This window comes from Homarus americanus, unplaced genomic scaffold, assembly GCF_018991925.1.
Source record: "Homarus americanus isolate GMGI-L3 unplaced genomic scaffold, GMGI_Hamer_2.0 scaffold9729, whole genome shotgun sequence".
NCBI lineage: Eukaryota > Metazoa > Arthropoda > Malacostraca > Decapoda > Nephropidae > Homarus > Homarus americanus.
Window position 1 is genome coordinate 285,551 of NW_024728130.1, and position 25,136 is coordinate 310,686.

General features: G+C 37.7%; 1 protein-coding gene across 2 annotated transcripts; it reads right to left on the bottom strand.

The window, feature by feature from the left end:
- Positions 1 to 1,845: 1,845 nt before the first annotated feature.
- Positions 1,846 to 24,833, bottom strand: LOC121866011 (RCC1 and BTB domain-containing protein 1-like). Of its 2 annotated transcripts, XM_042365582.1 has the most exons (13): positions 24,601 to 24,833; positions 23,005 to 23,154; positions 22,277 to 22,488; positions 21,790 to 21,948; positions 21,253 to 21,360; positions 20,097 to 20,328; positions 19,211 to 19,368; positions 13,436 to 13,560; positions 10,828 to 10,925; positions 10,249 to 10,379; positions 9,752 to 9,823; positions 2,618 to 9,031; positions 1,846 to 1,858 (listed from the first exon to the last, which is right to left on the bottom strand). In XM_042365582.1, exons 1-12 carry the CDS (start codon positions 24,677 to 24,679, stop codon positions 8,891 to 8,893), a joined length of 1,665 nt encoding a protein of 554 aa, XP_042221516.1. In that variant the 5' UTR covers positions 24,680 to 24,833; the 3' UTR covers positions 1,846 to 1,858; positions 2,618 to 8,890. The 2 variants fall into 2 exon arrangements, with proteins under 2 accessions (XP_042221516.1, XP_042221517.1); XM_042365583.1 differs by lacking the exon at positions 9,752 to 9,823.
- Positions 24,834 to 25,136: the final 303 nt, after the last annotated feature.

The window sequence follows — 25,136 nt, forward strand, 5'->3', positions numbered from 1 at the left end:
ATTAGTGAAACTGAATTCATTGGCCAACACTGACATGTATGATTCCACTACAAAAAAGCACATATTGGCATAAGCATAAAATCCCCTTTGGTATATGTGGGGCAGGGGATTTCATATGCAGGACTGCTTAAAATCTGGAGAAAACAAACAGAAAAAAATCTGCAGAGAAAACAAGCAGAAAAAATGTAGCAGTCACAGCATAGAAAAGGGAAAAAAAATGGGAAATGAGAATAAAATAGTGTGAGAGTTTTCGGAAAGGCAGTGAAGTCGTGATTTAATATGAAACAGGATATTATTATAAAACTACGCCAACACTGTGTTACTGTATGTGCGTGTTAGATGTTATTTTCTATTGTTGGGTTGAGAATTGCTCCCACACTACTAGGCCCACCCATACACGACTCCTAGATCCCTCACTGGTGCTGCTGTGTGAACAATACATGGTGAGGAGGGTGACTGGAGAGCTAGTACAGTATCATCAGGGGAAGGAATGTTACTTTGGAAATGAATAAAAAAGTCACGAATAATATGACACTTCCTATTTTAATTTATGGCAGTGAAATATGGTCTTGGAATGGTGTAGAAAGCTCTTAATATTCAAGCTACAGTTTAGACATGATTTATCTGAGGAATGCATCTGAAGTTACCAGAATGGAAAAGGGCAAGATATACTGAAGTAAATTTAGGGGGTGTGGAATGCATTGTGTGATTAAAGGTTAAGTGAGATGTTACTATATGGACATTTCGAAAAGATACAGGAAGAGAGGATAGCAGAGTAGGTGTACTGAGTAGAGGGAGGGAGACCACCTATAGTGTGAGAGGGAAAGGTGGAACAACGAGAGAGGGGATAAGAGGAAAAGAGAAGGCAAAAGAGGTAGGCAGGTAGATATAAGGTGGCCTTGAGATTCTTTTATTGTAGCCATGCCTTCGGGTGGGAGACGGGGGAGCTCCCTGAAAGAACGAGGCAGCATAGATAAGGGATCGTCTTATGCACCTCCAATGAATTAAAGCTAATGGCTTTCCTGGAACCACTAGTCACCGCACAACCTCATAACCATACAGAAAAATAGTCCTGGCCATTTGCAATGCAAGGTCACGGAGACACTGCCTGTTCTTACCTCACTGAAGGATTACAGGCGGCAGCGTTATGCCAGCCACTTCTTGCATACTGACCCAGATTCAGAAAGGGTCAGATTAATATTATAAAAAGCCTTAAAGAAATGATTTAAGTACCATACATAAAGACCGATAATTACTAATACAGTAGTGATATAGTCCCTGATAACCATCCCTGAATAGTCATATAATGGGGCAGACACTTGGCCATCATTTGAGGTTTGATGCAAAATGGGGAGTGGGATTAGTTTTGAAATCAAGATGGAAGCCCATAGTAGTGGCAGGAGTGGTAATGACTCAGTAGCTCAGCTCTAATTAGACCTCCTGCCTCTAAAGAGAAACTATTGTTTCTAATCTTCATGCCTCTGAGGGTTATGGCAGTAACTGGGAAGGATAGGCAATTGCAAGATCAGCCTCAGTTTTCACATGGAATACAACATGATGGTCAACCTCCTAAAATTAACAAACACAACACCATAATGAAAGTCACCTGGAAAAGAATGTCAAGCTAGACAATACAAATCATTTAAAATAACAACTGCTGATTCAACACTTCTGTAGGATGATTGGTGCAGTCAGTAATACAACATAATATACAGGGACCAATACCTCAACACTCCCCTGATTCTCCTTCACAGCTTACAGATATACTGTACTAGACTCTAAATCCATGTTTCTTCAGCAAATCTTGTTCAGTATTTGAGGAGTTACATAATGTATTGCACCTACTGTACTGTACTACCTACAGTAAGTTGGGTATTGGTATGAAATGTTACTTATACTTTCCATTATGAGGAAAGTTCCAAGAGAGAGATACTGTACTATGTCAACTCAGGGGTAATTTATAAGAACCTGAATGACCTTGGAGATATTTTTGTAAGTCCTCCACTATAAGTCAACTTATTCTACCATAAATCATAACGCTTGTGTAAAAATAATGGTGCGTCAAGGCCCGTGGCTACAACTTTTATTCTTATTAAGTAAAACCTTTATCATATTCCCCCAAAAATATTATTCAGAAAAATAAATCGATGCATATTAAAAATAATATTAATGAAGAATTATAAAATAACTGAAATAAATCACAGCACTTTTTAATAAGAATTAATTTTTTAAATGGAAGAATTCTTTTAAAATTAAAATATATATTACTTAATGAACAGTTGTATTATACCCTGTAATATTAACCTCAGGTATAAATAAATAAAGTATCAACACTGGTCCCTCTCACATGGATGGTACACATTGGCCACAAAACCCACCTCCCTAACATAGTGCATTATTTATAGTACTGTACAGTGTAAGAGGAACAGTACAGACACAACACATACCATGTTTTTTAGTTTATATTATAATCATTAGAAATTAAGTTTATTTGGGAGGATATTAAATTGGCTGTATCCCTCCATCATATATTAACAACTGGAATATTATTTATTAAGGGACTCAGATGTTAACTTCTCACCTTGACTAAAGATTCAACATGATGGTGCCTTTATACTGTACCTTGACACTGTACTGTATAATAACAATTTTGATTGTTTTACGGTAAACTCTCACAACACCAGACTACTGTAATTCTTGTAAGCACAGTCCATTATTGGGAAGATTCTGTTATTGAAAGGATTTACTGTATCTTGCAATAAATAAACAAGAGTACCAAGCACTCAATATTAAAGTCAGTTCAAGTATCAGTAACTGATTAAGAATATTTGTCCCTGGCTACTTCCTCAGGTGAAATGTATATAATTTCCTCTGTAAGACTACTGCCGACCTGTCTCCAAGCAGAAAATAAGAATGTATCAGTGAGCAGAGATTAGTATACATTTATGAAATAATTCAATACAGTATCTAGTTTCTGTATTGGTACAGTATTTATGTACCGTAGGAAAACTTATGTAAAATGGATTCATCATTAATAGAGGAAGGAACTTGGCTGTGGGTGGAAATGTAAACTCCACTTTTACTATAGGAGTTTATCAATATTTATATTATTACTTCTCATGGTGGCCTTACCTAGGAACACATCCCCTGATGTAGATGAGAACAACTTGTATTAACAAGTTCATCCCCTCACATCAGCCTCAGATGAAAAGGACATGGTGAAATGGTTGTCCTCTGGAGGTCACGAGGTCTTCTTTAACCCATTTCTGTCCTGTCATCACAATTCGCACCAAGGCTACTGTCCACCAAGGTTATGCAATCCACTAAGGTTACTCTCCACCAAGGCTACTGTCCACCAAGGCTATTCAGTCCACTAAGGCTATTGTCCACCAAGGCTATACAGTTCATCAAGGCTACTGTCCACTAAGGTTCTGTCCACTTAGGCTACTGTCCACTAAGGCTACTCTCTACCAATTCTGATTTCAAAGCCAACCCATCATTTTATATTTGAATCTCAGCATAATAACCCACAAACTGAGAGGAAGGGGAGAACATCTGAGCTGCCTAGTAGCAGGTTCTGCTAAGGACAGGATTTGAAGATCAATCCTCCAATTCGAGCATCTGCCTTTAACGCCTTCAATGACGAGATTCTTAGGAGAGAATTTTTCTTCACGAGATTATTCATGGAACCTAATTCTCACCAGTGTTGGTCATTTGTTTAATCTATCACTAGTGAATCTTCTCCACTACCTGGTAAGGCATCACCACAAAGAAGTGATACGTCAGGTGAAGTAGTCGCTCTCCCATCAGTATGACTCTCAGGAGTGAATGGATGAACTGATCAGAGAGGAGGTGGTGGTGGTGTCAATCTATAAACCTCTAATAAACAACACCTGCCAAGCGTGGTTTATAAGGAGAGTCTATAGGCCCTGAGTTACATTGTTAGACAAGAAATTGGCACATTTGAGTTTTATTTGTGGTTGGAAGAAATCAATCAGAGAACTGCATTGTAATTATTGAAGGGGTCAGGTCAGGTGGTTTTCATAATCAAAAGCCAGTTGACCTTGTTTTATATGCCATCTGTTACAGTTGGAAGAGTGGTACACACTCAACATACAGCTTCCCAGTGTTGTCACCTAACCTTCGGGAAACAAGGTATCAGGCCGTCAGTATCAATAGCCCCAATAATCAGTGGACCAAATCCCTACAATGTTGCATCAAGTGAGGTCATCCGAGAACCTCAGTTCATTGTTAACATACCTCAAACACTCGAGATACTTTTCACACTTAGTTTAAAAAAATAGTGCTTTCTTATCCCATTGGGACATGTGATATGATATGACTCCTTGCTATTGGTGTGACCTCGGTGCATCTCTTGCATTTGGTAATGCTGGATCTTAGTAACCATTCCTCTGACCACTTGTGAAGCTTACATAATTCTTCCTTAACTTTTCCCTGTACACTCATTTCTTAATTTCTCTGAACAGCTTAATGTCATCCACAGACATTTGCCTGGATGAATGTACAGTATAGCATCTGACATATCATTTATGAAACAAATGAACAACACAGATCCAGCACACTGCCCTATGGTACCCTCCTTGTCACTGGTACACCTGTCTGCAATCCAGGCAGGATGTCCCTCGAATTCAGTACCCTTTCAGTTTCATTTTCATCCTTCATGAGGTACACTATCAAAAGTCAGGGTACATATTGTCAATATTGCCACCATACTCCACGATTGGTGTCCACACATCCAGCATCTTAAACAATTGCATCAAACAGGAGCGTCCAGGCATGAAACCGAGCTGGCATTCATTTATTAGATTGTTTCATTGAAGATGTTCAAACACTGTATCACATATGATACTCTCTAGTACTTTACACACTAGAAGACTCTACACAGTATAACTAAACCAGTATGAGGTATGAACCAGTTGACCTGCAATGCAATGCTCATCACCATCATTATGGAATAACAATAAGTACCAAACTGGAAGCACACTGAATAATCTACACATTACAATTCACAGGATTTAAAAAATCACCAACTTGTTTGACCCAAAGAGTACGGTACAGTACTGTGTTATATTTCATAATGCATTTACTATGTCTTTGTCCCCCAGGAGTGAAAAGACCTTGGAGTCATCCATCATATTGTTATACAATTCATGAGGTGTTCCTCAGATTACTGGCTAGACTTGGAGAGTTAATATACAGTATCACCCCAATTAAAAAATGCTGCACTGCCTAACCCAAGCTACCTACAGACCTCCTTAAATGTGATTAAACTATGAACATCTAATATATACATGATAAAGTCCCCCAAATTCAGATCTGTTTCTCAGTAAAGGAGAGTCTTCCTATGACCCCCTAAACCAGCACAGGGCTCTCAGGCACCCACAAGTCATCTCCACTGCAGGACAAGGCCCAGACCCTACAAGATAAAACTTTGCCAACAATGTGGAGTGAAATATATGTGTGTGTGTGTGAGAACTATGGGTCAAGGCCTGGGGACAATGCTATCAATCCCGTGAAAAACACTAAAGAACTTGGGAGAGACGGCAAAAAATGCAAACAAGCCTTAAGAACCGATAAACGTGAGACCATATAGTACAGTACTGGTCTTACTCGCATGACAACATCTAGAGCTATAGTAGTCCCTGCCAACCATCCCTGATGTGTTACAAAGGGGCTCAACACTTAGTTTATGTAGTAAATAAACAACAAGATAAGAGAGAAAGTCTTGTGTATACAGAACTTCCAACAGCAGTCAGTGATAAACCAAATTTCAAAATGATGGATAGACATTGAAATGGAAGACAGCGGAGAGTAGCCTCGGTGTGTTAGTTGGGTAAACACGACTCAAAGACTTACTGTTCTCCAGAGGGTATTGTTGTACCAAGGCCCCATCAAGACCCTTTAAGTCCCTATAAAGACCCTCTAAGTTCCCATCAAGAGGGTAACCTGGAGAGGAAGGAGGGGCAACTACCCAGTTAATTTTCATGCTCACAAAGAAATATTAGTAGGTATTTACACACAAAAATTATCCCCAAATGTATATCTACACCACTCACTTCTATCATAATTAAAATAAAAAAAATAAAACACACTTCTGTTAGATAAAATTAAAACCATAAAGAACCAATACGAAAGCATGAAATTCTAAAAAAAAAAAAGGTAACCGAGTACGAAATTATTATTAAAAATTATCAGGAGAGACACACATCACAAGCCACAATTTACACATCATAAGGAGAAAACCAAGAGGGGACATAAACCTTGCTGTGGGAGATATGGTGGGCTGGGGCAATACTGGGAGGGGGGTGTGTGAAGTTATACTGGGAGGGGGGTGTGTGAAGTTATACTGGGAGGGCGGTGTGTGAAGTTATACTGGGAGGGCGGTGTGTGAAGTTATACTGGGAGGGCGGTGTGTGAAGTTATACTGGGAGGGGGGTGTGTGAAGTTATACTGTACTGGGATGGGGGGTGAGGTTATACTGGGATGGGGGATGAGGTAATACTGGGATGGGGGATGAGGTTATACTGGGATGATGGAGGGGTTTTACTGGAACACAGAGAACCCACAAGCCACTCATCTTAAACATATCTCCATCCCTATAAACTGAGAAGCCGCATGTGGTCCTGATCCCTGAAACCAAGGGAAGGTACGCAGGTGAATTTTCAGTCCTTGGGGGTTATGACTTTGTGCCAGAACTGTCAAAATGAAGGAATTATTTTAACCCAAGTTGAAGTAAGATAAAATGTGTGTGATGTCACCATGAATGTTCAGTGTCTTAGCTGGGGGTTCTTACACAAAGCAGGATACACTTACATCTCTACATAAAGACATTTTCAAACACATCATAACCTACATGACTGTGAGTACAATAATGATCTCAGTGTTTCTCCTGCCATATAAACATTCATTAATATTATCTCTCACCAAAGTAGTAGTCCGTCATCACTTCATTTACTGTACCGCAAACTTACTGGGCCTAATGATACTGTACTGTACAGGTATATACATAAATCAATGGCTGGTGCTGTGACATATGGATAGAATATTATAAAATAAGAGAGAGAGTTAATAAAATAAGATAAATATTGTAAACAAAATTTTTCACTCAACCTAATCTAACCCAACCCAACCCAACCCAACCTAACTTAGCCCACCCCAACCTAACCTACCATAACCTAACTTAACCCAACCCTAACATACTTATATTGTACCAATGTTCAATTTTCAGTACAAAAACACCATTCATTTTAAGACATAGTACGGAATAATCTGTCCTTAGTATCTCCTGACAGATGGAAATATTACAACCATAAGGAATAGCGACAAGAAGATTAGACAAAAAAAAGTACGTAAAAAAATAATCATCAGTGCTGAATAAACTACAGGTAATACACCATAACTTAAAACAACATTGTAAAATAAAGGATACTGTAGAGGCGACAGATTACAGACAAATACGGAAAAGATATCTCAGGGGTGACGTATATGATTGTAAACTGTCTGGTGTGTTAGTGAGAAATAAACCACTATGAAGATAAAGTTCTGTAAGCCACTAAAGACTAGCTCTGGCCTGACAACATTCCTTCACATACCACTTTCTAATCACGTATATTTGCACAATTATAAGCCAATAATTTTCTACATGCTCTTTAGGAATACAATATCACATATTAAAAGTAGAAAATAAACTAAAAAATATTCCGTGTGTTATTGACAAGAGCTATAATAAATTTAACCCACGTCGTGCAGATAAGTGAAATTGGCATCACACTTTTGGTTACACAGAGCCAAACAATAAATTTTTAGTAGTGTACATGAGTTTCTAATGATGCACTCAAGTTTTTAGAGATGCACTTGAGTTTTTAGTGATGTATTTGAGATTTTAGAAATGCACTTAAAAGGAGAAGCTGCTCAAGAACTAGCTGCCAGATGATATTGATTTATATAGGTTCAAGAGTAATAATAGTCAATCGGCAATAGAAACAAAACAGCGCTGACACCATTTGACTCCTATTTTTGTCCTAAAGTCTTTCAATAATTAACATTATCACACATTCAACTGATGAATTATAGTTAAGTGTAATTTTTCATACTTGGTCGTCTTAAAAGTTTTGACGACTCAGGTGTTGGAGAAAAGACGTCACTTGGGTAAAAAGGTAACATTGGAAAGTTCAGATAAGACATTGAGGATCTGCACAACTCTGCTCCTGGACTAGAGGTATAAGGCTGCACGATGTAGGTTAATAGCGTGTGTGTGTATGTGTGTGTGTGTGTGTGTGTGTGTGTGTGTGTGTGTGTGTGTGGAGGCTTCCTTCACGTGTCCTTCATACAGCATTGCTCTTTGGTGTATGTCTGGAAATGTATACAGTTCACACACACTCATTCTTTCCAACACTCTAAGCAGTTGTAAGATAATATTATAAAAATTACCAGTAAAACTAAAATTCTTTCATTCTCAAGATGTGGAATTCCTTTTCTTCACAACCACAGAGGATATTTAAGTTCTACAACAAACAGAGACTTGCTACAGTAATAAATCTTATGTAAAACTTCAATAAAAATGTCCCACATCAATTCAGAATCAAAAATAGGTTCCCACAGTCCCAGCACTCATGATAGTATGTATTTAAGCTAATGACAAACCTCGGTTCTCGTACAGTATTCTATCTCCACCAAAGATCTCTCGTTACCAGTTCCAAATTAATACAATGGTCATCATGTGTGCCATCAATACTCCCAAACCATTACCATCCTTCTGACCCTGGTTGCAAAATAAGCCACACCTTAACTCTGTGTAATGTTAGGAGTGGTGATCGTGCCTCGGCTGCTGCTGTTGTTGCGAGATTCTCATCAACAAGTAGCTAGAATATCAGTACTTAAACGCCCCGTGCTGAGCCGCTCGCTGGATGAAGTTCTTAACGGTTAATTCGTCGAGGGCCATAAATGCCTCGGTCTGTGCAACTTCTGTCATGTGATTGAGTGCGAAGCGGAAGCAAAACTCCTCCAGCTCCTAGAAAAAAGTAAAAAAAAAAAAAAAAGCAAAAAGCAAAAGCAAATTTTGACATCAAAAGAGACTGACAGTGAGATGTAAAGTTCAAACGGGCTGAATTACATAAATATGATGTCAGTCACACCTAGATCACATGAATATCAAACAATTACCCAACTTTGCACTATCTGATTTAAGACAACCATAAAGCAAAGATCTAAAGCATGTAAGAGGAAACTAACCAGGCCAGGTCACAAGCATAAGGCTCAAGAAGACAGTGAGAAATGACAGCTTGAAGTACAAGATCTTATTTTATAATTGAAAGGATGAGATGAGTGGTTGGCAAACATTTCATCGCCGGCCTATTGAATACCTTGTTATATCTATTAAATTTAGATAACAATGTCTTTATTTTGGAGATGATGAAGCCATGGTTAGGTTAGGTTAGGTTACGTTAAGTTTACACTGAACAGGCGATGAATTGTCCAGTGACGAAATGTCCTAGAACCAAGATGAATGGCTTTTTAAATGCACCCTCACTAAAAAATTACCCTAGTTAAGCCAGCCACTGCCAGGGAGCTAGAACTGTTTAGCGGCAAGACACAAGACCCATGTGGACAATTATATTATGTGCTGTGATCAAGTTTCCCCACCCAGTCAAATGCTGGATCTGAACCTTATATCTGCTGGCTGTCTCAATAGATCAGTGGGGCTTCAGGTCAGAGTCAAGCTGCCAGTCACCTTAATGTACAGTGGATCCTCAACAAAGTCAAGCTGGGTTCCAGTCTTGTTCTCTCGTGAAGTGTTTTGTATCTTAAAATATAAACGGATATCTTAATCATAGAAATTCTTATATGACCCCAAAACTCTTTTATTATAAAGAAGTGTAAGCCATTAAAGCTCATATAAGAATTATCTTAAACTTTTACTATCAATAATGCAGCCATCATCCCTACAAAACTCCCAGTAGCATTGTTCAGCTGTTTTTGTATGTACGGTAGTATTTATCTGCCACACAATGACAGTTCTCCACAGGTCAGTCTCACAATTATGTAACTAACGACAGAAATGGCCTCTTTAATATTCTTTTTAGCTGAACTATAAACAATTCCCAGTCAAAGCAACCTCATCTTTTACTTGTCTGTTATACAAGTCACATCCACTGGCTCAACAAACATGCACTTTCCACAATTTAAAGTTTACGTTACATACAAAAGGTGAATTGAATTAATACTTACAGTGGCTTCATACTTAATGGCAACGGCATAAAGCATGGCAGCATTCTCAGTAGTGATGCCGTGACGGATAATCCGTTCACACTGGTGCTTCAAAGCTTCTTCACAATAAGCATTTGCTAGTTCAAGTAATCCTGGAAATTAAGCATTATTTTTTTTTAAAGTACAGTACTGTATACGCATTTTTCCCTCGGCTTAAAAACTTTGAAATTAATCTGATAACTGGCCTTTTCCTCAAAACTCAGATTGGTCAATATTCCCCATTTAACACAGTAAACTCCCTAACATGAGTGTGGTATGTCTATGTTGTCAGACACTAGAACTGAGGAACTGAGCCAGAAATCACCTTTCTGAACGAGGTCAAGGTCGTATAAGTTGTAACTGACTCAGGCTTCTACAGACTTTACAAACTTGTCACTTGGTCCAGTAATTTACTATTACAAAATACCTTGCCGTACAGTACATTATTAGTGTTTCATTTTAAGGGCTAAATCCTTAATGGAACAAAAATCTGGATACCCTGTCTAGTGTGCTCCTTAAATACAATAGAATATAGTAGAGAAGAGCAGTCCTTCAACTCACCTATAGCATCCTCTGGTGAGACATTAACTGTATCAGTATAAATATATTGTAAAAATGCTCGAAACACCACAAATGAGTAGTCCTTCACCTCAACCTCTCTGTAAAGAGAAAAAAGAGAAAGAAGGTAAATTAACATCAGTGCTACACAACTAAACAGAGAGAGAAGGAATCCCTAAAACACTTTAACATACAAAGCAAACTTTTTTGGAGTGAGAGTTGTGAATTCTTGGAACAAACTGTCAGTGTCTGGTCAAGACCAGACTTGATATAACACTGGTGCAGATACATTCTGGAGCCAGTACATGTCCAGTTACTTGCCAACAGCATAAAGAAACTATTCAATACTAACACCACATCACACCAACCACTGTCTAATATATATATATATATATATATATATATATATATATATATATATATATATATATATATATATATATATATATATATATATATATATATATATATATATATATATATATATATATATATATATATATATATATATATATATATATATATATATATATATATATATATATATATATATATATATATATATATATATATATATATATATATATACACAAATGACACTGTGCGTGATCTGGGTATGTGCACAGTAACCAGATGCGCTTCGTAACAGAATATATATATATATATATATATATATATATATATATATATATATATATATATATATATATATATATATATTTTTTTTTTTTTTTTTTTTTCATGTACTAAATAATTCATCATAAATGTTGGCTAAATGTATGAACATTAGTGATAAAGTTGTCTTTTTTCTCCTTTTTGCATTTTCATGATACAGTACAGTAATGTATATTTTTCCTACTCTGGTGGAAAATTACAATCCTAATACTTGAAGAAAGGACAAAGGCTTAACTTTTATAATGTTGCATAAAATAATTAATAGGAAAATTATAAATTTATACTGAAGGAAAACAGAGAAATGGACATGGAATCCCCACTTTATGGCCAAAAGAAGTATTAAAGTAACTGGTATGATACACACTCAGAGCTCCCCTGGCGGAGAAAAGGGTCACCTACTCACCTTCACTCTCAGACACGAAAAACCACCCTCCACAAATAAGCTAATGGTTGCCTTACAGAGACTTAACCCTAATTCAGTATAGTCAGCTGTCTGTTCAATTTAAGTATCTCAATGTGCCATAAAATTGTGCAAAACATAACACACAATAATCCCTTGAATGATAATGGCAAATGCACACCCAATTTACCCTGAGGCGGGATATCCAGTACAAGCTTCCAAAATGGAAATTTCCTGACATACCATTCCAGACTATAGTCATCCAAGGAACACGAATATCCTCTAAGTAACTTTAGGTCAGATCCTCTGTCTGAAATAAAACTATCCTAAAATAGACTGAGTTACTGCACTGTGAGGCTAAGGCACAGTGGCAAGTGGTTTCAGTCTGGCTACCAACCCACCAGTCATCCATAACCTCATCACACATCATGTAAACAAGTGAATAAAAACCTAAATCTCAGTTTCACTTAAAAATAACAATTAAAACTATATTGACTTCAGACAACCATTCCTGGTGTGTCTCACGAGGATTCAACACTTGATTTTTGTAGAAATAAACAGGCCAGGGAAGAGCCAGTCTGAGATATCCATTAACAACGGCCAGAGTCATGGATTGTGTGAAGTGTGTTGACTGGTCAGACACGTCTCTAACAAACCTCGTCTCCTGATTTCCCTCGTGTGGAACAATGGATGTGTGGGAGAAGGAAGAATGACTGGTTTACCCCAAGGTGGGTTAATTTATCAACCCTGTCTGACATATGTGGAGCTGTGTGAGGACGTCGCACCCTTCAGCAGGCAACGTACCGCAAGACCTGCCTGGTTAAGGAGCTTCATCCATAACCAGAACAAATCCTTCTAAACATCCTTAACGTAACAAGACAGGTTTACTTAACATCTTCCCAATAACCACAGAAAAGAAACAATAAACAGTGAGACTCAAAACCAAGAATCAGTTTTACTTGCCGATGTAGCAGGTAGTGGGTGAGGGGTTGGTCAAATGATCTACCGTAATTTCTATGATTGGAATGAAATGAAGAACAGTTCGTCTCAGTGAACAATTGACTTGGCTCTCTGACCTCTCTACTTTTATTGGCAACACCCACATCATTCTGAGAGCCCTTTCTTTAGCACTGATGGATCCATATTTGGTTGGGGAGGTAGTTTAATCAGTAGTAACAACAGCTGTGTTTATGGGGTGCCAGTAAAGGCTCTATCATGCTGCATGGTGAGTGCTGTAATCACAAACCATCTGCATAGCCTTATAATTAACAATAGTATCTCTCGCTGACCTACAGTTGACTCTAAGATACCCTTCTAGGCTTTCAATGATGGTGTGTGTGTGTGTGTATGTGTGTGTGTTGTGTGTGTGTGTTGTATGTGTGTGTGTTGTATGTGTGTGTGTTGTGTGTGTGTGTGTGTGTTTGTGTGTGTTGTGTGTGGTTATGTGAGTGTGTGTTAAAGTGAGTGAGTGAGTGTGTTCAGTACAATACAATATTCTAAAAACTTAACACCCAAACTTTAAAGAGATTCTCTTACTCTAAATTATTCTCCTTCCAATGTTCTTGAAACATGTTACGGAAGTACTGACATCTAATCTTGAGGACTGCACGATGGGCCCGAATCCTTCGCTCATCTACCATAAAAACCACGTCAGCCGTCTCCTGATAAAGTAAATGATTCTCTATGTAAACTTACTGCACTGCAAAATTTATGAAACAATAATACATGAACAATAAACCCTTTTAATAACAGACTTATCAATAAAGTAATGGATAAAGTAAACCCTCTCAATAGTGGATATTCTCAATAACAGAATCCTCCCAATAATGGACAGGGCTTGCAAGAATTAGTTTGGTATTGGGAGAGTTTACTGTAGATGAAGTTCAGTACATCACCCCCAATATGTGGTGTAACTTAAGTTTATAAACAAAGCCTGATACCTCTTAAGTGGTTCTATGGTGAGGGAAGGAGGGGGGGTGGGTAAAGAAATATATACCATTAAACTCTGTCTCCATGATAACAATGCAATAATTGACGCACATCACGTAGCTCCTCCGAACCAACATAAACCTTCCACAATGACCAAAACATTACAATGACTTCAAAATCATTATCAATAAAGTGCCAATACATAACTTTCAAAATTCAAAGCCTTTTAGTACCCCAGAATACTAAACTACTGTACTTCCACTTATAAAGTCTTGCACAAACTGCATTGCATTTGATGGCAGACAATACATCAACATTCATTATGCCAGATATCTCTCAAGGACAGTACCTGCCACTGCAAACCACACATTGAAGACTGTCTGTATGAAGGTGTGTAAGAGATTTAGTGAGTGAGAGCAGTATTGCCTTTCTTAAGAGTGTAGCTACATGCCTTTCTCCCACTCAGTAAAATATTATAGGCACCAAATTGAAGACTGAGGTAAATAATTCTCTCATAAGTGTGTCCTGAGTTTGAGTCCTGGCCTGGGACAGATGTGAGAAGGGTCTGACACTACCAAACATGGCAGGTTTCCCCCAGGCACAATACTCCGGTTTCCTCCTGTACTAACACTTGTCAATAAGGTTCATAACAATTTAATAAAGAACAGATCATCCACCTGAATGACTAGTAGGCTGATATGTGGTGAAATGACAAATTATATAACTTAAGTGAGCTTTACAAGAGACAGAGCTCCCCTGGGTAAAGTCTGCCTGTACCCAGGAAGCATTATACTTCATGTTAGGTATAGTACAGTACAATATCCAAACAGATAATCTTGTGCTAGATGGTGTGTCTGCAGCCAATTCCACCTAGATATACTGTACTACTGTATAATCTAAACATGATCTAAATCAAAATTCAATCATTTTCTTAAGGACTGTTGAAGTACCAGTTCCAATGTACTTCAGACTGTACTTGTATTATTTTTTACTACAATTCAATGGGCCAGGTCATGGACTGGTTGAAAATCCATAGATTAGGAAAGATTTATTGTATGTACACACAGGATTATTCCTAGAGTACTGTATTTGGCACCCAGGGCAGACCTATCCATTGGCAACCCCTTCCTTCCAGAGATGAATAAATATACAGAAAAAGTAAAATACACAATCGTCCCTAGAGTACTGGGCACCCAGGGCAGGGCATTCCTTTGCCCCCTTACTCTTCCTCTACTGAGACGAATGATAAAAAAAATAATAATACTTTTAAGGAATTTTGGATTATACATAGTAAATATTATAAATGTTTTAGTGTCCTTCTATTAATATGGAAAATTATTATTATTTTTTTTACTAAAGTATAATGTAGCCTACATCAAGTGTAATACAGTACAGTATTCGTAAATAAAAAGCAGGTTTGTAAATGTGGATGATATTTAGGAAATGTACAGTATATATAAACAAATGTATTTCCTAATTTCAACAAAATTTACACAATACAACAAAGCACATACAAGTAATTCAAATATACAAAGTACAGAAACCAAACTGTATATAACTACAAATTACACATTAAATAAAGTATTACACAATGAGAAAGGTGCAGCCTTCTTCAACTCACTTTTATCAGAAACTTGACCAATAGCACTAGATTGTTCTAAAAACATAGGAACCACAAGATACAAGCGGTATACTTTCATCTAACGCCAAAAAAAATATATACTATATATTAGTTTTACAGCCTCATCGTTCGTGACTTAGCTTCAGCAAACTTACTAATTATTTCATCAAAATTAACTGTCTTGGCACATTCATTTTCGATGGAAATCATAGCTAGGCTGTTCAATCTTGCCTGAGTCATGCTCGAACGAAGATAATTCTTGATGAGTTTCAGTTTAGAGAAACTTCTTTCACATGATGCAACAGACACACATATTGATAAAAAGAATCTCAGGCACAATGACAAGTTAGGCAAGGTTTCACAAAAGTCCCATTTGACAATAAACATCAGGAACTGCAAGACTGTCCATTTATTTGCTTCTTCAGGTGTGATTTTGGCAGCCTCCATGTGTCTGCGAAATTGCAAAATTTCTACCATGACATCCTCATCAGAAATTTCATTAAAAATCTTGGTCATGCTTGAATTTGAAATACTCCCCTGAAGTTGTTCTTCTTTTGCAGAAAGCAAGTAGCTTGGCTGAATAGCTGCAAATATTGACAAGATGTTATCCATGGCCTTTGAACGAGCATCCAATTCTAAACAAAATCGATCTAAGCATTCAAACTTTGATCTCATTTCCTCTTGCATTGTCAGTCCAGCATCCCTAACCATCTCTCCTGGCATCATTTTCTTATGTCTTATCCTCCCTCTTGTTTCCACAGAGATGCCCATTTCTTCACATTATGTAGTTGCATATTGCACTGCCAGACAGTGTGAAATATTGAGATTAAATGTTTTTTTTTCATTTTCTCATCTACATTGTACATTTTCTATAGATTTACATATTTATAAATTATTTTTCCATCCACTTTCACATATTTGATGATTTCGCAAGTGTGCTTCAAATAACTGTATAGTACGATAATACGGCGTTGGAAATCGAGCATGCTGGGACAGGGAACATGTTCCCACTTCTCTATTCCTCACTTCACATGTAGTTTTTGCAGAAAAATAAAGGCAATGTATTTTACGGGTGTTCAAAAACTGTTAAGCAAATTTTATGAGCTCTGTTAGTCATTATATACAAGTATTAAAATGCTTAATGATTGTTACACATTCAGTACAGTAATAACCATATTATATACTGTACTGCAGTAAATTCATGTATTTTAAAATTGTGTAAATAAAATATTTAAAATTATTTTTATGACTTCTATTATCCTGTAATATAAGTCTATACACAAAGATTAGGATGCTGAATTACACCATCTTCAACCTCAGATTATTTCCTAAGATTCAGTGCAAATGAAAGGGCTCGCTACGCTCGCCAGACTTCTCAGTAATTTGGAAACCCCCCTACTCAATTACTGGGTGCGTCCCTGTGAGATGCTCCTTGGGAGGCTTCAAGGTCAGAAACCTTTGGGTTCAGCTTCCACCATGTTTTAAACCCAGTTACAAAGCTAGATGCTCCAATCCTTTTATCACTATCAGCAAATAGTCTGCAGCAAAAGCAAAACAAACTCTCTTTGGATGGAGAGTAAACCATCCAAGTTCTTAAAACCGTCTCTCCATTTAGCAGAACTTTATAAAACCATGCAGGAGTGAGCTCTCGTGTCTCTCCTTTCAATTTCTCTCCTGGCCTTTGTACTGAACTAAACAGTCCATCCCTATTTTGGAAAGGTTTTCTTCCCCGTTTTATAATATCATCTCTTAAATCCTTTGGTACTGGGATTGGCCACACAGCTACATCAGAATATACGGGTACCAGTATTTCAGTTCTCTCTTCATCGGTTTTGTCCTCTTGTTGATGTGTTGGTGATTTTCTTATATCATATGCGTCTTTTCCCTCACTTTCAGTACTTTCAAACTTTGAAGGTGAATTACTATCCTTTATATGTCATCATTTTCACTAGAATATTTTGCTGAAGACTTTTCCTTTATTTGGCTTACATCCTCACTCTGTAGTCTCTGTTCTTCACAACATTCCCCTGCTGTACTTGAGATTGATGGTAAATTCACATACTACAGTCGACCCTCGTTAATTCAGACCCCTTTAATCCGGATTTCGGATAGGGTAATTCGGACGAAATCTGAACTAAGTCATTGTTGATTTGGCTCCATATTCGAGTATCAGTGTTGTGTTGCCCTGCAATTTTCGTTGATATTTCAGTGATTAGGGATCTTTCAGCCTTGTATTTTACATCATGATCTTCAAGGGGGAGTAATACGCTGAAGAGGAAGTATGTGACCATTTCTGTGAACCAGAAACTGGAACTTATAAGGAAGTTAGAGGCTGGTGCTTCGGTGGCTAGAGTTTGTGACGAGTATAGTGTTAAAAAGCAAACAGTTTCGGACATATGCAAGGCTAAGGACAAACTCACTGCATTTCCTTTGAAATATAATGCAATATTATGCAATATTAACCCCTAAATCAGTTAATTCAGACAATCGGCTAAAACGGACACCCTACCCCCCCTATTAGTCCATTTTAACGAGGGTCGACTGTACTTTAAAATTGATCCAGACATTTCCCGGGTCACCTGTTCCCTTTCCTTTTTTACTTTTCTTTGCTGAAATCCACTGGGGCGGTTTTTCTTTATCTTGAAAATCTTATGCAGTTATGCCAAATTCTGCGAAATGAGGAAAAAAAATACACGGAACATACACAACATAGAACGGACAAACTGTAGTTTTGCAATATTTATATATATATATTACATTTATAGAGCGCTTCAGTTATCACTACAAGCATTATGCAATATGCACGCAGCACTCGGTAGCCTACCAATGTATAATTTACCATTATAAACAATTTCAAACTATTGAGATCTACAGTGCACTTCTCAAGGATTATTCCTTCTGTTTACAGATACTTCTGTTGGGGTCAGGAAGACAGTGGTATACACTGTACAGAACTCCAAAACCGATAAATGAGGCGTTTAGCTCACTGATCACTCTTGTGGACACCTCACGTATCTAACTCTAACGTTTTTACTATGAAAAAGTAGAAGAGGTACCGATCACACTTACCCAAGGTCAAGGATCAGATCATCAAAGTAAAATCATGCAGCATAACAAGACAAGACAACAGCGTACGTCAACCTCCTATAATGTCTCTGCCCATAAAGAAGGCTAAGAAGCGCGAGTTGGCAATTTGGCAAGTAAGGGAAGACGGGGCCTGGGAAGCAGTTATGCATGCGCATTCGATTAATTTGTACGTTTTCTTTGTTCTGTGAATTTGAAAATGAGATGGATGAAGGGGCAATTAAATTGAATGACGAAATTTTCGCACTGATAATTCGTAAGTTGTACTTAGATTTTGTCAAAAAGAAAAAAGAAAGAAAGAAAGGCTACAGAGGACAGATATTTATTTATTTATGAGCCTCATGGTACCCCCCTCTGGCTGTCACCCGGGGCGGACCGTCCCCCCCACCTTAGTACGCCTCCGTGTACACAGCTCCAAGAAGAGTCTCTACGGTTTTATGTTTGACAATATGACAACGGACAAAGGATTTTGACAACACTACCGAGAAATCAAGAGTTGCAGTGTTCATTTTGAAATTCATAGGATCTCTTCATAAAGATACTTTTTGGAGCGAGAGGACACAACCTTTATTATATTCTCCCTGAGTCAAGGCTACTCCTCTATTCCAATTATATAACTCAGAACAGTAAACTATTATCACCATACAACAAAAGGTACTCGAGCAAAACATACACACCTCATCATCTAAAGCCAGTGCCATGGCCTGTGCTAAAGAGGAGCGAGTAAAGGTGGTGACACTGACGGGCTCGTATGTCACACTTGGTGAGGCCCACAGAGCAAACACCTCATGTAGACTGCTGAACCCTGTCTCTAATGGGCCCACTACACTCTGAGCTAGAAGAAAAAATTAAATATTAAAAAATATTGAAAATATCTTAGCTTGATACTCCTACAGCAGACCCCCAAGTAAGTTGTGAATGTAGCAAGATAATAATTTTTTAAGTACAGTAAGTCCTCGTTTAATGTTGCCCCCGACAATGTTCCGTTATAACATCATAACATCATCACGGACTACTTTATACGGTGCATCACCCTCTCTCACCCAGTCAGAGCGGGAGGAGGAGCCACCCTCCGGGTCTCAGTGACTCCTCCCCCTCCTCTCCACTACCCACCACACACACTCGCTCCACCTCCGCCCATCAGTGAGTACAATACAAAATGATTTAGTTTATTTATCTTTTGGGATGTACAGTACAGTATAATACATACTATTTTCTATACAAATTCCATTGAATTTATGTATATGTAATGTTTATTTTATGAGGCAAAGGGAGGTTGTGGAACATAACTAGTGTATTTTATCTATTTCTTATGGGGAAAATCGATTCCGTTAACGTCGTGGTTTTCAGGAACGGAAACACAACGTTAAGCGACGACTTACTGTATAAGACTGGAAGAGCTCAATTAAATCTGTCTAATAATTACCATGTAAAAAGTGAAAGACCTGAATACCGTACTGTATCGTAACAGTCATCTATGGCACCAAGGAAGCAACTCAGTGGGTCTACCTTTGAATCTCAGAGGATACTTGTTGCTGATCCCTTAGTCATAAAGATACATACCTTTACAGTGTCCCCAGAGATATATTTTAGAATTTTGAGTCATTGCAGCCGAGAGGTGGCAGTAATGTGACGAGGCAATGTCAACAATGCGACCTAGATCCTGCGCCACTCTGACCGGGGCACACTGATTGGCCTTATTTCCTGTCCCCAACTGACCATAGCTGTTGGCACCCCAAGCCCACAAGCTGCCCTCGTCACTTAGGGCAAGAGTATGAGAATATCCACAAACAATCTGGGGGAAATGAACTGTGAAAGTACGGCTCTTGTTTCTCTTATTTAGTATATAACGAAAGAACACCTACTGATTAACATTAACAAATAACTATATAAAAATAAATAAATTGATCACTAAAGATACATGAATCATTTATCTAATCACTACTTCTTACTTTAAGTATTTTACAATATGGTTTCTCATATAATGCAAAAATACCATCGATCTGTCTATTACCAAAAGAGGTTGAGGATTATCAAGAGAGATCAAAGTCACACCAGCAATTCCACACTCCTGGCTGTGTTTCCTTTGTTGCTATATAACCAACTGTCCAAAGGCATCCTACCCACTCCCCATTAACACATGTATAATAATAGACTAACAGCACAGATCTGGAATGGCTGGAGGGTCACCATAACATGAACAACAATGCATGAAAAGAAACCCACAATGGCAGACAAATATTTATTCCAAACATTTTGTCTGCCATTGTGGGTTTCTTCTCATACACAGGTCAGGGATATTCTACTGCTGATGTATATTGGGATGATAAATATTACAACTTATTTAATACTATCAGGAGAACCAATTATCTGAGGGATCCTTCTGAGAGGTGGGAGTGATGCTGAGTTTCTCTTCACTGTACTGTACTTCAAGGGAGAGGAAGGGAAGATTGCACACAGGTCGGCTTCAGGTTGACTGTGACCAAAGATGAAAGAACAACACTTCCACAATAGTACCAGGTAGTAATTTAGCTCCTTAACTATGAAGATGCCACTTTTAATATTTTATTTAGTTAATGCCAGATGATTTTTTCAGCACAGAGGAAACACCATACACAAGAGGTTAAAATATTACTGATCTAATCTTTATATCAGGAATAATGAATGTTTCAAAATTTTTTCCAGAGTAGTTTAGATGAGGATGCTAATGAGGACAAACCTTTGTGATGACAACACCTTGGAGGGCCGTCACTCTACACGGGTTGTGTTGGTTCACGTTATTGCCAAGACCTAACTGTCCATTGCTGTTCAGGCCCCATCCATAGACCTGAAGCACAAAAGGTAAACAAATACACCAATATGTCAAGGATTGGAGTCTTGCTTGGTTCGGGCACACATGAGAAGGGTGTTATCCAGTATGATCCTCACTACTAAACATCACTGGCTTTCTCTGGGTACAGTACTCCAGTTTCCTCCTGTACTAACACTGGATAGACCAACCACCCAAATGGCTAATAAGCTGACAATTGGGAAAATGATACGTATATACAAATCTCCATTTCTGGATAATTCTTATTCTTCAATTAAGATCTCTGTGAATAATCTACTTACCAAATAAAAGGAAGCACAAACACAGCCTTATATTACTACCTGTACCTATCATCCCCTGCTGTGTTCCAGGACATGGTTAATGTTGTCATTAGTAGTCCTCTAGTTATAAAAATACATAAAGACATGGGTAAAAACATGGACCAACCTCTCCATTATCCATTACGGCCATGGAGGACGTCTGACCACACGCTATATCCACCACTCGTCTTCCTCCTATGCTGGCGATAACCTTCCTAGGAGTGGGCTGATTGGTTGTTGTTCCTGAACCAACTTGCCCACAATTGTTCTGTCCCCAAGCAAGTACCTGTTGATAATACACTGACTGAGCACAATACGTGTATTTACAATCCAAATGTAACAACAAATGTAACCAATCAAAATGCCACACCCTCAATGTTGTAACTATGATAATAATTCATGCGCCAACCAATTAAATATTCAGACAGACGTAAATATGTACAATAATCAGAAATATATTAACTAAATGTTATAGTATATACTGATTCTTTACTAACAGGTGTCTCAAACTGGAATTACAGAATATTTTGTAGAAGTTAAAACGAGACACGACCAAAGGGTGAAAACTAAATATCACTTCAAGACGATAAGCTCTGTCTGGTCTACGGTCTAACCTCGCCTTCTTCCGTCAGTGCCAGTGAATGGTGTGACCCAGCAGCAATCCTCGCCACACGTTTGTTGTGCAGGTGAGTAGTGACCAGGTAGGGTGTGAGGCCTTGATTAGTGGAGCCATTCCCAAGTTGACAATACCCGTTGTGTCCCCACGAATACAGTTCTCCACTTTCTGTGTACGCTAAGACATGTGGACCACTTCCATAGGCAATACCTGTGAAATAAAACTATCTGATACATCTGATTGTTGTATTGTACAGTATATATATAATTCTTCATTTTAATGTATTCTAAAGTTTTAACACATAATTCAAAAAATTTCCTTTTACCTAACTAGTGTGGACCCACGCAAGGAGTTGATAACCTTCATTTCTTCTTGTATTAAGTTACCAGACTAATAATGAAAGAGTTATACATACATCAAACCCCTTTTTTTATGAGTGTGGAATCTAGCAAGTGATATACAATACCAGTATGGGAAACAGACCACCATCAAGCCCCCTAAGCCAACTCCACTCATTTGACCTTACCAGTGGCAGGAGCATGGTACAACACCCTACAATACTTACTTAAACTGAATGAATATTACCAAACAGCTAACCAAGTAATTATTAATATGACAATACAATACTAATAAATATAAAAATTTAAATGAACTACAACAAAATGAAAGGTTTGTAATTATAATGGCACCAGTTTGTTCATGTTACATAAAGATGCCTATCCATACCTTTAACCTTTTTCTGACACAATGGTTCAATTTTTCGAGGTTCCATTGTGCTGTTCTGGTCCCCGACACCAAGGCAGCCTGAACCATTGAACCCGAGAGCATAGACGTCGTCATCTTTTGTTACTATAACCGCTTCGTTACCAAGACTACCTGGAAGTGAAAAATATTCCATTGATAAATTTGAGATTAGGGTTACAGGTAAAGGGATACTGTAACCATCAAAGAATACAGCTTTATGGTACAATGTTTAATTTACTGTTCTCTGGGCAGATGGGTCCAAAAAACATTAAGAAACTCAAAAGTTAGGTTTGCAACACGCAAGAACATATTTATTAAATTTGTGCAATGGATACAGTATTAAGAAATCCTGATGAAAATTTATTTATAAAAAAACTCGGTTTATTTTTTTGCGGCCCGATGCACCAATGTGGTTGACAGTACTGCACGTATTGAGCCAATGAGGTTTGAGGAGCTTCTTCAGTTATATTATTTCAGCCAATCAGAAGCAAGTACAAGTAATCCTCATCGTTCCCACCAAGTTACTTAGATGCTTCCAGATTCGATTCAATATACAATTCTGTTGAGCAAGGCATTCTATCTGTTGTATATTTCCCTAGTAAGTTAAATTAACATAAGGTAAGATATTCAAGGTTAGGTTAGGTTAGGCTAGAAATTGTTAGGTTAGAAATTGTTAGGTTAGGTTAGTAATGGTTTTGGTTAGGTTTCAGTTCCAAAGAATTTACACATGATATGCATGTCAGAAAAAATATGAATCATACAGAAATCCATTAAAAATATTTCTGAAAAAAATGAAAAAAAAGAAAGATGAGGCAAGTTTAAGTCACATGATCACTGAATTTTCTTTTTCCAGCAGTTATAAAAATGAGTTATTGAAGTAAAACGATCAACAAATTATGGGTCACCTGAAGAATATCCACCACCAGCTTATTTCACCCTAAGATTAACTAGCCTAACACTATTCTAACCTAACATCTGAACCCAACATTATTCTAACCTAACATCTGAGCCTAGCACTATTCGACGATAACTTAACAGTATCCTAACCTAACCCCACCAATCCTAACACTATTCTAACCTAACCCCACCTATCCCAACACTATTCTAATCTATCCTTATCTAACACCATTCTAACCTAACCCTTTCTATCCTAACACTATTCTATCCTAACACTATTCTAACCCCACCTATCCTAACACCATTCTAACCTAACCCCACCTATCCTAACACTATTCTAACCTAACCCTACCTATCCTAACCTAACCTCAATCCCCCCCTCTCCCAAATAGCATTAGGGTAGATAATCTTTAGGTAAAATAAGGAAATAAACTGAGGTGGAGATTCTTCATGTTATCCAATATATCTTTTCTGTATATTAGAGCAAAACTTTCTTATTTTAAACCATTAATTTACAATACAATTAAATAATAAAACAATATGCAATTTTAATCTCTATAAATAACGTGCAAAATATATGAATAATAAATAGATGTAACACCTTTAATAACACAAAAATACTAAATAATTGAAAAAAAAATAAAAGCTTTCTTAAACAATCACTATTATTATCATTCTTACCAAAGACACAAGCCAATTTTATTTTCTCAACAAATTCTGGCTTGAGTAAACTGAATATCGGCCATTTCTCCAGTTCCATTGTTACGTCGGCACTAAAAATTGAATTAATTAAGGTAACAGCATTAAATTTAATTCTCCAGCTGACTCTGACAGGTAGTAGTAATAGAGAGCCAAGAGGTTTGTTGTTACTGAAGGAGGTGAGAGAAAGAGAGACTGCGCACCTCTTACTTACTGATGACTCCTGGCAACTGTCTGTGTCTCTCAATCTCTCTTTTTTCTCTCAATGCCAATGCCTTCCCTTACACTCACTAGATGGCAGTGCTACCAGTCACTTCTCTTTTTTCTCTCGATGCCAGTGCCTTCCCTTACACTCACTAGATGGCACTGCTACCAGTCACTTTCCCTACATCTCTTATCATGTATCTATCTCACCTACAGTATATCCTTCTCATCTGTGTCTTGGGCCAGGACTCGAATCCATGACATATTTGTGAGAGGTACATGTATGAGTTTATTTCCTCCACATAAAAACGGAA

Bases quoted from the DNA above. Each gene is read 5' to 3' on its own strand.
- LOC121866011 (XM_042365582.1), bottom strand. From the start codon at position 24,679: ATGGAACTGGAGAAATGGCCGATATTCAGTTTACTCAAGCCAGAATTT. The intron at 23,155-24,600 runs GTAAGAATGATA...TTTCACTTCCAG, and splicing joins AAAATTGGCTTGTGTCTTTG to GTAGTCTTGGTAACGAAGCG. The intron at 10,926-13,435 runs GTAAGAGAATCT...TTCTCTTTACAG, and splicing joins TGGAAGGAGAATAATTTAGA to AGAGGTTGAGGTGAAGGACT.